General features: G+C 31.8%; 1 protein-coding gene across 1 annotated transcript; it reads left to right on the top strand.

Annotated features, from left to right (window-relative positions):
- Positions 1-1,891: 1,891 nt before the first annotated feature.
- On the top strand, positions 1,892-9,854 carry LOC133194771 (putative ammonium transporter 1). The gene is given in 8 exon segments (XM_061330683.1): positions 1,892-1,988; positions 2,842-2,931; positions 6,249-6,482; positions 7,139-7,242; positions 7,654-7,791; positions 8,323-8,553; positions 9,455-9,593; positions 9,739-9,854. Coding segments are annotated over 8 exon segments (1,149 nt in total).
- The last annotated feature ends 4,114 nt before the right edge of the window (positions 9,855-13,968 follow it).

The raw sequence follows: 13,968 nt of genomic DNA, 5'->3' as shown, positions 1-13,968 counted from the left end.
ATTAATGCCTAAAGCTTTTCTGTTTAATAGTACAAATAAGTAGTCAGATAGTAATTAAGTAAATAAGCATATTTTGAAGTCAAGAAAATATAAAAACTTTCCGTAAATGATAAATATATCAACAACGAACTGCTTTACAAAATTAGAATGAGATTTGTGTTCAATTTTTTAAACAATGTTTGATAAAAGACAAATATGACCTTGACCTTGGAGTTTGACCTACCTATGGAAAAATTCATTTGAAAAAGTTTAACCTTCGCTGTAAGTTGCCACACGGGGGCATCAGTGATTCACAAACACATCTTGTTTCAAATGAAGTTCTAAAAATAAAAATTCTGAAACTTTTTTTTTATGCATTTGTAAATTTTATTCTAACTTCGGCAATTTTCACAAGAATGTATAAAAATTATACAATATGATGTTATAATTGAAAAATATGTTATATGACAAGTTGAATTTTTTCAAAAATATTCAATTTGTCGGTCATTATTTTTTTAATTCATCCGAAAAGGGGAAATGGTTTGTAAATGTTTTCTATATTTTGTACACTATAAAGTAGAATTTTGAATTGAAGCAGCATAGGAGTGTTTAAACTCTTTAGTATCGGATGTTGCTTTTTTTAATTCAAAATGTTTTGGCCTAGAACCCCATTCCTGCTTTAATTTGGGAGCTAGTCGGAGTTTCAACAAGCATGGAGTCATGTAACTCGATAAAGCGATTTGTCTCGCCTGCCTCGTAGCTGGAAAAAAGTGCCAAAGATAAATTTTTGGCAGCTTTGTAAGCCCTCAAAGGCCTAAATCCTGAAAAATATGAAAAGTCGAGAGAAACAGAAAAAATAATTAAAAGCCAATGATGTATATACTATGTAATATGACTGATGTACTGTGCGAGGGTTGATAAAAAATAATGTCACAAGAGCCATAGAATCGTTAAAAATTGGAACTCATCAACTACAATACGTAAAAATGCGTTAAAGAAGGTCAAAATTTAAATTGGATTCACAGTTTAACACGGCACTCGCTAGTTCATGCCGCATGCGCCGATCTTACCATTTGTAAGCTTTTGGTAGCATAGAATTCTCAAATATTAAACAAACCATATCAGAGCTGGGGGACCTGGAGACAACAGTATCCCTCAGCAAATGGTTACTTGTCAAAATTGCGCTAACACAAAACAGTCAGGATTATCACATTCACACAGCAAAGTCCATAGTATTCTTCATCAGTGTATATGCCATGAACGATTTCTGAAATTCAAAGAAAACACACAGCAGAAAAAGAATCAAGAAGAATTTATTAAACAAATAAAATACTCAAACCAACCATAATATTTAAGGGAGGGAAGGGAGGGAGGGGATTTCGTCTGCTCTGAACAAGGTAAGAAACTGAAAGGGCCGAGCGCATGCTCATTAATGCTCAGTCATTATTAACAATAGAATCGTCATGATAGGACGCATAATTCCGAAAAATAGGTTGCACTTGGTAGGAATTAGTGAATTTCCAAATAGAAAGTGATAAGCGTCATTCTCAATAACTGTATCTTTAAGGGATAAATCTGATTATCTCATAGTCCCAGTAAGCGATGTTCAATGCATTTTAACGATACTGCTGTTTCTATGTAATTATGCCTAAGTGTTAGAAGTTCTATCAATTCTGTCAAATGTTTTTTATTTTATTTTTCGTCCATTTCATCATTTTTATTTATTTACCTTTTAGACACAGTCATAGAACATTTGATTTACTTTCACAAAGAAAAGGTCCCGTTCGTTGACAGTACATTTGACATCTCTTATCGAAACTTGGCCTCCTGGCGATTGGTCAGAGAGCAACAGCCCATGACTATGACCAAACCATTAGATAATATATGGATGAGAAACAAATAGAGAAGAAAAATGGCAGGGAATCTTTCTGAACTTATTGTAGAAGCATCAACATTTAAGGACAATATGGATCATTTGTTTTTAATCATTATGGGAATGTGTGTTGTTTGTAAGTATTTTTTTTTTTTACATAATTTATTTAATCATTCGTTATGAGGCAATCGACACACACTGAAAACCCTTGCGATTTATATATATACCTTGCTATGAATTTATACATGTAAGTCTCTTATGTCAACAAATTTTACAATATCCTGAAAAATCTCTACAAATAAAAAAAATAATACTCAGTTTAACTCAAAAGATTTTTTAATTCATTAAACTAATATCGAGATTCACGCTCCAGTGCTTGAAAGTAGACTCAATACTTCCAATTGGAAAATGTTTCATACGTGATTTTGTCCTATTGTGCAGGATCACTGGTCGAGTTAATACATTTATAGTTCATGCTTGTACAAACACGTTACTTTACAATATTTTATTACATTTTCAACAGCGAAATACATTGTGGATATATTTATCCCATGTATTATAAGATATGCAAAGAAACTGCATTCTCTCTCATGATTGTATAAATTTTAATTAATTGATTATAGTTGTAATTAAAGCTTTTATGATTGTGTATATTACAGTTAAGAATTATAAAATCATGGTTGTACGGCTTTCATCGTATCTGCTTGCTGATGATGAGCAGACACTGTAGCAGTTGTGGTTTGTGAAAATTATACAAGGCCAGTGCTGATTCTAATGATGCTTCAAACCAAAAAATTATCAGTTTTCATATGAATGAATTCCAGTTTTAACGTCATAGGCCTATACCTTGTAAATTTCGAGGAAAAACTTAAAAAATACAAACGAATCTAGGACACAAAACGGCATATTTGGACATTTCCACAAAGCATAAAAATATCCATTTTAAGATATTGTCCCAGACAAATAATCCATTCTAATTTTTTTTTTAGTTATACAGTGCGGGTTTGCCTTCTTAGAAGCCGGTGCAGTCAGAAGCAAAAATACTACAAATATTCTTATCAAGAATGTAATGGATTTCTGTAAGTCTAAGTCACAGGAGAATTTGTATAAAGTATAGGAGAATGTAATGTATTTACATGTACATGTATATATTTACATTTCCAAATATTTTTCCTTAAGATTCTTTGCAAATTAGAAAAAGTTCATCTTCTCATGAACTACCGTGGGATGAATATTTCCATTGTGATGTGATTGAAGTCAAAAAATAGTGCAAATTTCTTTCTTTTTTTAAAAAAAAAAAATAATAGATCGTTGCATGACAAAAATATATGGCAAGTCATCGGCAAAAAAAAAAAAAAGTCAATATAAGAGATGAATTTAATTTTTGAGAATTTATGAGGTTCATGAACTTCAACGCCCCGCGCCTGCATATTTATCATGAAGCGCTAACGTGCTTCATGAAATGTGCAGGCGTGAAGCGTTGTAGTTCATGTCCACATGAATTCTCAAAAGTGAAATTCATCTCTTAAATATAATACAGGGCATATTTAGCAAGATTGTTATGGATTTGTGTAAATTACAGGAGAATGTAATGGATCTATGCAAGTCACTTGACATTCTCATCAAGAGTATAATAGATTTATATAAGTAACAGAGGAATGTATTTCACTTTTGTAATTACTGGAGCATATAATGGATTCATGTAATTTACAGGACATTTTCAACAAAAGTAAAATGGATTCATGGAGGTAATAGGGAAATGTATTTGATTTACATAAGTAACAAGACATGTAGTTTTTTACTCCTTTCGCTGAGGAACAGCAATAGCTAGAGGATAAAGAGAATTTAACATTTCGTATATTTCCTTGTCTTTTCATGGCATATGATATGATTTCTTGGGTTTATAATCCAAAAAGTTTTTGTTCGGAACATCTAATTCGAAAACGAAATTTTATTTGCAAGGCAGAATAATTTTTTTAATTTCAATAGATTATTTGCAAGTTTTGCCTTGTTAGTATTAATTTGTCATAATTTAATTTTGCAATTATTTTGAACAAATCTTATTTATAAAGACAATTCTAACAAAATATAACTCTAATCCGTCCTTTATTAATGATTTAAACAGGTAAGCACCTGATCTTCTTTCATCATTTGTTTTTACCACTTTTCTGAATTACTGCATCTTTATGGCTGCCGTGTTGTTTCCAAATGTAGAATTATTAACGTATTTTATAAATATCATAATTATATATGTAAATATATAAATAAAAAAATTATTGATACAAGGTAAAGAGGGTGTTGCAGTTCTTTTGTTATTTTCCCTAAATGTGTAGCAGATGAAAAGAAGAATTTTAAGTTACTGAAAACGATGTTAATTTTTTTTCAGATACAACGGTATATACAGAACAATATTATGTAGAAAAATATTTGGAAACTGCATATTGACTTCCAATTTGCCATTAAATGAAGTGTAAATTAGTCACACAGCAAAATATATCAGATTTTCTGTTTTTTTAAATAGGGATTCCCCGTTGTTCTGAAAAATTGCCTTTTTGAAACAGAATAATTTTGATATATGCACAAAGAGACAGGAATTTTCTTCAAAACTGCCATTTCCGATTTTTGTTTCAAAGAGGCATATTTATGAAAAACACAAAAATTGAATAAAAATTATCATCCATACGAAATGCAAAATGTGTACATAAAATAACGAACGGATAAATAGTGTCTGAAATGGTCTAGTAGTTATGCTGGTGGACTCCTAGCGGATTATTTTACCTCAGAATGGGTTCGAATCCTGGAACGGGTCGTTTTTGCATTTTTTCCTTCACTTTTTTTTTTAAATATATGGAAGTGCAATAAAATATCTATTTTAAGAGAGCGAGGGAAAGAGAGAGACTGAGAGAGAGAGAGAATGTCAAGAAATTAATGAGTAATACTTTAAAAGCATGCAGATTTAAATTGTCTTCCTTGATACTGTGACCTAAAACTAATGACATAATGCTATTTTTTAGTTGAAAGGCGATGTCTTGGAAAATAAAGTATTGTTTTAAATAATTTATTTTTTACATAGTTTACTCATTTTGATTCATTTTTGGTCTGTTATTTAGTGGCCAAGATTTGATTTGAAACAAATGGAATGTCTTGGATGTAGCATAAACAGTGTGATTATGGGACACAGTTTTATTTATTTAAAAAATATTCACGGACGTTGTCTATCGTATATCTAAAATACTGTGCAAGGTGCACTGGCCATTACATGTGCAGGGGCTGACAAATAGATTTTTTAGGCACTTGTCCAAGGGCAAGAGCATGGTCAAAATTCACTTGCCCTACGTGAATTTTTGCTTGCCCCACCATTATGACCATAAACTAATACTGTAAATATTTATATATATTTCATAAAATTGGAAGACAAATACTGAGTAGATCATGCAAGTCTCTGTGCCTAGCTTTCTTTTTATGACTTACACGTGGATTTAATTTTTTTATTTAATTTTTTTCAGTCACTTGCCCACGGGCAAGTGGTTGATAAAATTTCACTTGCCCACCCCCGGGCGTCGGGCAATGGGATTTGTCAGCCCCTGATGTGCTTTTTATTGTTCAAACCTTTCTCGTACAAAACGACGATAGTGACACATACATGTAAAAATAAATAAAATAAAAAGGTTAAGTTCACTAAAAGGTCGCCAATCGGTTCCCACGTTAGGAAAAACTATGCATGAAATAAACGTAAAATGTGAAGTGTTTTGCTATATCAAGCTGGAAATACCCGCCGTAAACACAGTCATCTACGTAGCTTTTTCTATATTTAGACATAATTCTTCTGGGTATTTAAATGTCCTTCTCGATATAGGGAATAATCGCGAGTTTCTGCAACACCCTCTTTGATAAAAAGAAGATGGGAGGTTGCATTATTATACAAATCTTGTGCTGTATTTGATAACATTTGTTATTCATATTCTAAAACATTCAAATTCGCAAACTTGTTATTCATATTTAAAAAAAAAATTGTGATTCATACCCTAAATCTTATGATTCATATTCGAAGATTATTATTCATATTCGTTAACTTGATTTATATGCGAAATTGTTAATTATATGCGAACAGTTAGTATTCATATTGGAAAACTTGTTAAATGTATTCATAGCAAAAACTAGTAATTCGTATTCGATAACCTTGTGATTCAAATTCAAAAGTCAAAATTACGTTTTAAAAATCAAAATAAATAAAGTCGTGCACGTACTACATGTATTTATTTTAATTTCCAGTAAACGACAAAAGCACTTTTGGCAAATTGTACTACATTGGTCAAAATAAACAATATTTTTACACTAGAATGTACTTAATCAACAAAATAACAGTAATATAACCAATGCTTGCTTCTTTTTACAGTTATCTCTGGTATATCTTATTGGTTGTTCGGATTTGCCTTCGCTTATGGTGATGGTGCCGCCGACAAGTTTATTGGACTGAAGTATTTTGCTTCCTATGGTGTTACACACAGCGAATACGCCATGTTTTTCTTTCAGTTTACGTTTGCCGCCACAGCTTCCACAATTGTTTCCGGTGCAGTAGCGGAGAGATGCGAGTTTGTGGCATACTTGGTGTATAGTGTAATTATAACAGGTATGAAATTTAGAAGAATAACTTTATCCATTACGGAATACTCATTTACAGGATTCGTCCAGCATTTTTTATGAAACCTATTAGTGTCTCTAAGTTCTGTTTGTTTGTTTTGTGTTTATTTCCTGGATTTTTGCTTTATTGTTTAGATTCAAATAAAATTCCTTACCACAATTCTTTTATACTTTTTTTTCGTTTTGTTTAAAATTTTGAAAACGTTTTACTGACATTAACTTTTTTATTCTAAATCAAAGGAAAATTGAAAAAGAAATGGACTGCATGATTTGAATTCGATGTTTAAGCAAAAAAATAAGGCTTTAATTTTTTTTTTTTTGGGGGGGGGGGAGGGATAATTTTTGTATAAATCATTTTGTATATGGAATTCTTTTATTAAATTATTGAAATCATTAAATTCAAATTATATTTCAAGGAGTGCAGCTATTTGTTCCCCATCCAAAGAAAAATTCATTTTCGATATGGAATTAATTTACAAAACTTACAATCATTAATACAACAGTGAACATAGTTATTCTCTTTTGGTTTTTATTTTGAAGAAGGGGGGGGGGGTTGACTATGCACCCTTCCACATCTAGAAATCCTGGTTCCATCTCTTATACATGTAAGTACATGTAACATCTTCTATTTCTAATGGTTTGCAGGCTTTATCTACCCCGTCGTTACACACTGGGCATGGTCCTCTGGGGGATGGCTTACAATTGGGGATACATACTCAAGACTTGACAACGAAAGAGTTGCTTATCAGGTAACCTTCAATGGTTGCTCCACGGTAATTTGAGGAGGTAGGGGGATACACGATAATTAAAAACTCTTACACATTATTATATGCAAACATTTATTTTATCCATTTTGTTTTACTTATTACAATTAAATATCGATGCATATTTTGAACAGTTATAATATAATCTCATTTATTATTTTCTATGTACAAGTATATTTACCTATTTATCTAATTTATTAATTTATCTTTTTAAATGTGTTTATTCATTCATCTATTTCTTAATTCATTTTATCAATTATTTATTTTACAAATGCAGACGGTCTAGTCTGTATATTTTATTATAAAATGTTTTAACCTCCGAGAAGATGAATTATAGCAATTACAATATGCTATAGGACAAGTGTTTTACAAACTACGCTGACTTCCATTCTACAGGACTTTGCCGGTAGCGGAGTTGTACATGTCCTCGGTGGAACCGCGGCTCTTGTGGGGGCTGTAATACTGGGTCCCAGAATCGGCCGATTTCATCGCAGCTCCAAAACTGTAGCCCCCATCAGAGGACACTCCGTACCGGTGAGTAAGGATACATGTACATTACAGACTCCTTTAGATGAGGAATTTGCTTTCATACTTGTGAGCAAAAATACTGTAATTTAATATGAGTATAATATTCCAAATTCGAAATGGCTGTATTAAATGAGCTTCCTCTACGTATTACACTCTGGTTTCGTTGTAACGGACATGTACATTAATTGCAAAAAATGATTAACAATGGGAACATATAAATGAGCGGTCTTATTTCGGTCAGTTAGGTCTATGCAGAGCTTCTTCGTCACATATGCTAATTATTTGCAAAACTTTTATTATTATTTGTCGTTTGAATATTTTTATCAAAAAATTGTTGATTATTAGGCATATGGGCAAATCTCTCATGGATGGCGGATGTTGTGATCATGGATATGATCTTCTTTTCTGATCCAGATGAGTTTCAAAAAAACTCTAAGCGTGGATTTGCAAGGTCCAGTCACCTTATTGAAAATAATCTTTGTCTCGCCTCTATATAGAGAAAACTTTACTTACATTTTATGCATTTATCTCGAACAGATGGTTGCTTTGGGTGGATTCATTCTTTAATTCGGATTTTTGGCCTTTAATGGTGGATCCCAACTGTCAATCAGTAACCCTGGTGACGGTGATGTGATGTCAATAGTAGTAATAAATACGGTTATGTCCGGGTCATGTGCTGCTCTTACGTCACTCATCATCAACCGGCTTCAAATGTTTGGAAATACTTGGAGTTTATTGATAACCATCAACGGTTCATTGACTGGAATGGTATGATAATATAAATAGCAACCCATGTCATCTATATTAAAGAAATCCTTGAGCCACTCGAATCATGGAATGGGCTTATCCTAAAAAAATATTCATGTATTAAACATAAAAAACAAAAGAAAACATAAATCAATGATTACTTACATGTACAGTGTATTGTTATGACAAGTGTTGTTTACTAATTATGTATAATGAACTATAATTGTCTTGTACTCATTATATGACTTTCTTACAATCAATTTTTTAAACGACATAAGTATATTCATTTTTTAAGAAATGTTGCAGTGCAGTTTAAGCTATTTTCAGCCCTTATCTTCATACCTTTTATCCAGAGGGCATTGAATTTAAAAAAAAGTTAATTTTCTTTAAATAAGTATGATTGGCTATGAATTTGAACGTTCTAGCAAAACTATTCTAAAGAAATATTTTTATATTCATAAATAAAATTTGAAACTTCCCTGCTTAACACCAATGGGTTATTAATCTGACAAACTTTAATCTTCACTAAATGGGAATGCTGGCAAATTTATTTAAATAATTTTAAACTTGTTCTTACGATAAAATTTGACTGCGTTGCATAAAAGTGTAATTGTGGAGAAGCCTTTCTTTTTTTTAGAACTATTTGAACTCAAATTTGTGTCACTAGGGACCAACATCTTGGCCTTTGAACCACAATTTGATGTGGCTTATTTCAAGTAAATATTACAAAAAATGTTATTACTTTAGGAAAAGTACATGTAGGTTTCTATTCATCCCTGTGTTAATATTTTTACCCCATATTCAGAACACTAGATGTTGGTGTGTGCATGTTCTATAAGTCGATATAGTTCGACACCTTGATCATAATTTACTGCAAACAAAGTAGCACGATTTCCGACGATTGAAGGTGAATTCATTTTAGGTTGCCATATGTGCTGGATGTAATGTATACGAACCCTATGCCGCATGCGTGATCGGGCTCAATTCTGCGATTGTATACATGGCATACTCAGCTTTGATGGTCAAGGTTGGTGTAGATGATCCCCTGGATGCTGTGGCAGGTATAATCTAAAACTTCGGTAACCTTTTAAATATAATAAGAGTAAAAAAAAATCTTGATCCCGTTTACCTACTAACATACAACACAGAGTAGTCATTACGGATTTCTTGAACCTTTCATGTTTAAAATCGTAAATGCTTTTCTAGTGCATTTTGGTGGAGGCAGCTGGGGAGTTATAGCTGTGGCATTCTTTAACAATTCCAAAGGAATTTTATATGCACAGGATCTCAAATCTGCTTACGTAAGCTCATTTTCAACGTGAAAATGTAACAAGTTGAAAGATTAAATATCCGACAAAGTTGAAATTTGGTTAAATATAAGATTTGATACCTGTTTCGTAACCAAGGTAAGTGCTTTTTAAGTTTTAGGGAAAGTTTTAGCAAGGAAGATGGGATGAGTGGTTTAAAGCTATACGAATAATCAATTTTTAGTTTACTTTCTCTTAAAACCATATAGTAGTTGTTTTTTTTTTCTTCATGTGTATATTTTTTTCATTTTGGGAAAACTATACTGAGAAAACTTAAAGATATATCGTTGGTAGGTAAAAGGAATCATTTTTCTTTGATCTGACATGTACATGTACATATAACAATTTATAACATCTTCGTTATAACGTACATGTATAAGTACTTGTTTGAAAGGATAGATTTGCTTTCTTTCAAAGATGCTGGGCTGGCAGTTTATAGGGTTGTTTGCAATAATTGGATGGACGTTGGTGCTTTCGGCGATCGTGTTTGGAATAATGAGAGCATTTGGGTTTCTCAGGGTGAGCCGAGAACAAGAGGAGAAAGGTACTAACTTAAACAAAAGGCAAACTTAATACGAAGTAAGATTACTAAAAACTGAAAGTCGCCCGCGTTGCTCAGTGGTTAGAGCGTTCCCTCTTGAGTCGCAGAGTAAGGAGTTGATCCTTACGTCGCGGTTTCGAATCCCACTGTGGGACGTGGAGACCGGTCCTTTGGATGAGACCGTATAAACCGAGGTCCCATGTCGCAGTACATGTAGGTGCTGGCACGAAACAGATCCCTCACTGCTCAATGGCCCTAAACAAACAAACAAAAACTGAAAAAAAAAATAATGAGCCTGTGTTTCAAAGTCTGTTGTTACTTACACTGTAAAATATTGTTTTAATCATATCTTTCAAGCAAATGATTCGAGTGTAAAGTATATGTTATTCAAGAAATAATCATGTGTCACTAGGTTTGGACATCCCAAAACATAATAAACTAATGTCATTAGTTGTTACTGTTTCCATGTTTTTCAGAAACTCGATCGTAGAATTAGACAAAATTCACAAATGGTCAATAAAATGTTATCTGTTCACAGAAACGACTATTTTGAAACTGAAAAAAAAAATCCAGAAGCAATTCATTTCATTGAAATTTTATCATGAATATTTTGTCTTAATCGATGGACTCGATAAATCATTAACTGATTCAAGGGAAAACGATTCACGTGTCGTAACATTTTGTACGTTTTTTTTTCTTTTTTAAAATTCTACTTACATAATACATGAACATAAACAGAAATACAAATACCAAGCCCTTCGACATACAGAAAGTAGTAATAAAACATAATATGATTTGATTTATTTAATTTTATTCAAACTCTATTAATTTGTTTTAAAAGTCTTGTATGATTGATTTTTTTCCCCTTTTAACATACACTCAGGGTAAAAAAAAAGCAAGTATATATTGACTCGCGTAACTTTCATGGTTGTAATTTCATTTGAAAAAGAAGAAATAATGAAACAATAAAGGGACTGGTGTGTTGTATGGCTAGACAACGCATTGTACATTCAGAGAAATTTACCCCAGGTACTCTAGGACAGGTGTGAAACCCTCAGGGCATGCCGTTTCCTGCTCGGTCTGCTAATCCCTATACACAGGAAATGATCGAGAGTGATACTTAATACAGAAAGAAACAGAATATGTTCAAGTGAACTTGGCATTTGATTTTTTTTTCTTGAGTATTATTGGGAATAATAAGTTTTAGTAATATACCCCCCCCCCCCCCGTTTTAATTGTTTTATGGAGTTCATCACCATGCATATCCTATCTTCTGTAATTGGAGAAATAATTAAATTAAGAACAAAATATTGTTTACCAAAGAAGTAAATATCGAGGAAAAGAAAAAAATTATGTTATATTTTGTCGATATCTTGTAGTATAATAACGTTCACGCGTCCACTCACTGTAAAAAAAAACTCTCACCATCGAAGATTACAACATTCCGGTCATTCGACAATTTTAGAGAAATGCTTGCACATTTATACAATGAAGTGAAATTAATTAAATTAATTATACTGTTCTAAATTTGATAAAAATACAAAAACATAAACAGTATATAGGTGGGTTCTTTTTTTCATAGGAATGCTGAAAACTGTTAATCGGAACTCGCACTGACTATTGTTTAGCACGTGTATGTAAAATTATTGCAGTTTGCATATAAAAGAGAAGTTTTTAGAACTTACATTTCCGACATTAAAAAATTTGTCATGTTGAGCTCTCAAATGACACAGCTTATAAATAGTTATCTTGATACTATTTAAAACAAAAGATGTCGCTTTTGTATTGATATATATTTTAAAATAAATAAATGATAATAATAAAAGTTTGAAATATCTCCTGCTTTACAAATTCTTTTTTTTTTTTTTTTTCTTTTTTGAGTATATTCATTATTTTCACCTCACTGTTGCAAAATAAAAGAAAATACTTTCATAAATATACAAACACTGCGGACCTTTAATTTTTTTTTTTAAAAGAGGGAATTTCGCAAAATTCCTGTTCGGAGAGATAACTCCCGTTTGTTTTCGATACTAGTTAATCGATGATTTAACCGCGGCGGGGACAGGTAGGTGATGAATTTCCCGCGGAGGGAACGCGGTTTACCTGTATCACCTGGCCAAATCCCGCGTTGTGTTTATACCGCGACGGGGCGCGGGAAATACGGGATCCGCGTTGCCTGTACTCTATGAAGATAACGAAACAGTATTCAAGCTTAAAAGTCCATTAAACATTACAAAATAGAAGCAGAGCAAACACGGACCTCCAAAATATTAGAGGTGGGATCAGGTGCCATGGAGGAGTAAGCATCCCCTGCTGACCGGTCACACCCGCCGTGTGCTCCTTGTCATGATCGGGAAATAAAGGAAAAATCCGACGACAATTCACTCTGTAAATATTGGCCTTACAATTAGTATGAAAAACGTCAGTCAGTATTTGACTCAATGATAAATTGTATTTGCTGACCTGGTCTCCAAACCATATAGATATTGTCAAATATATATATATATATATATATATATATATATATATATATATATATATATATATATATTATATATATATATATATATATCAGCAAATTAATAAGAGAGGAAGAGAGAAAAAATCTATTATTCGTAACTTGCATTTTTGATAATGTTGGTAGTGAATATTAAATTTATACCATCCACTTTTGTTTTTACTCAGAAACTTCTGCTATAACAATTTTGGGGCAAAATTGATATGCCTATTAATATTTATAGAAAGGAATTACTATTTATTGGGCAATTGCCTGATTCTAAATAACACGTGTATGTTTTTTAGTCAGAAAAGCTCAAATTAACTTCACGTGGGATGGAAACTGATATAATCGGTTACCCAAATGAAATACATATAATGGAAAATAGGTGAATGTTTTCCTACTTTAGTTTTCAAATATCCAAGGATTTCAGTTATTAATTTTTTGAAACTCGAGAAAGTTGAAACCAAACTCTCATGTATGTTTAAATAGTTCGACTAGTATCGGCTGCAATGTAGATACCTGGTGGTTCAATCTTTGTAATAGAAATGCATTATGAATAATGTAACGTACCATGGGAGAAAATTATGAGTTAAAGAATAAAGGAAACGCATGACTTCGATATTTACAGACTCTTTCTTAATTAACTGAAATCCTGATAATTGGAAAACATAATTTATATTCAATATATCAAGGATAACTAGTATTCCGGGAATTTTTTTTTTTTTTTTTTTTTTTTTTTTTGAGATTAAGAGTCATTTTAATTTCATATACTTAATATCGATTTACACTGTGTTCACCTAATAGGAAATCCAAATCATTTAGAGAAAAAAAAAACGAATATCATCTGATGCTTCATTTACTTCTTTCCTTTTAAATTTTTAATATAGCACAAGGCTGGATTTCAGTGAAAACTTCGTGTTCAATATTTGTTCTAGCGATAATAAATTCTTCACAAACAGTTTTACAATTGTCTATATAAAAATTTCATATTTCTTTGAATATTACATAAACATTCTTAGCTAAAATATTATATTTCTAAATCTTTTAGGTACATTTTTAGAAAGAAAAATAAAGGAATCCTTCTACAA

The sequence above is a fragment of the Saccostrea echinata genome, unplaced genomic scaffold (genome assembly GCF_033153115.1).
Source record: "Saccostrea echinata isolate AGI-Se365-2 ecotype Australia unplaced genomic scaffold, CSIRO_AGI_Sech_v1 ptg000001l, whole genome shotgun sequence".
Classification (NCBI taxonomy): Eukaryota; Metazoa; Mollusca; class Bivalvia; order Ostreida; family Ostreidae; genus Saccostrea; species Saccostrea echinata.
Note: the sequence above shows the minus strand (reverse complement) of the source record. Positions and strands in the feature narration are given on the sequence as shown.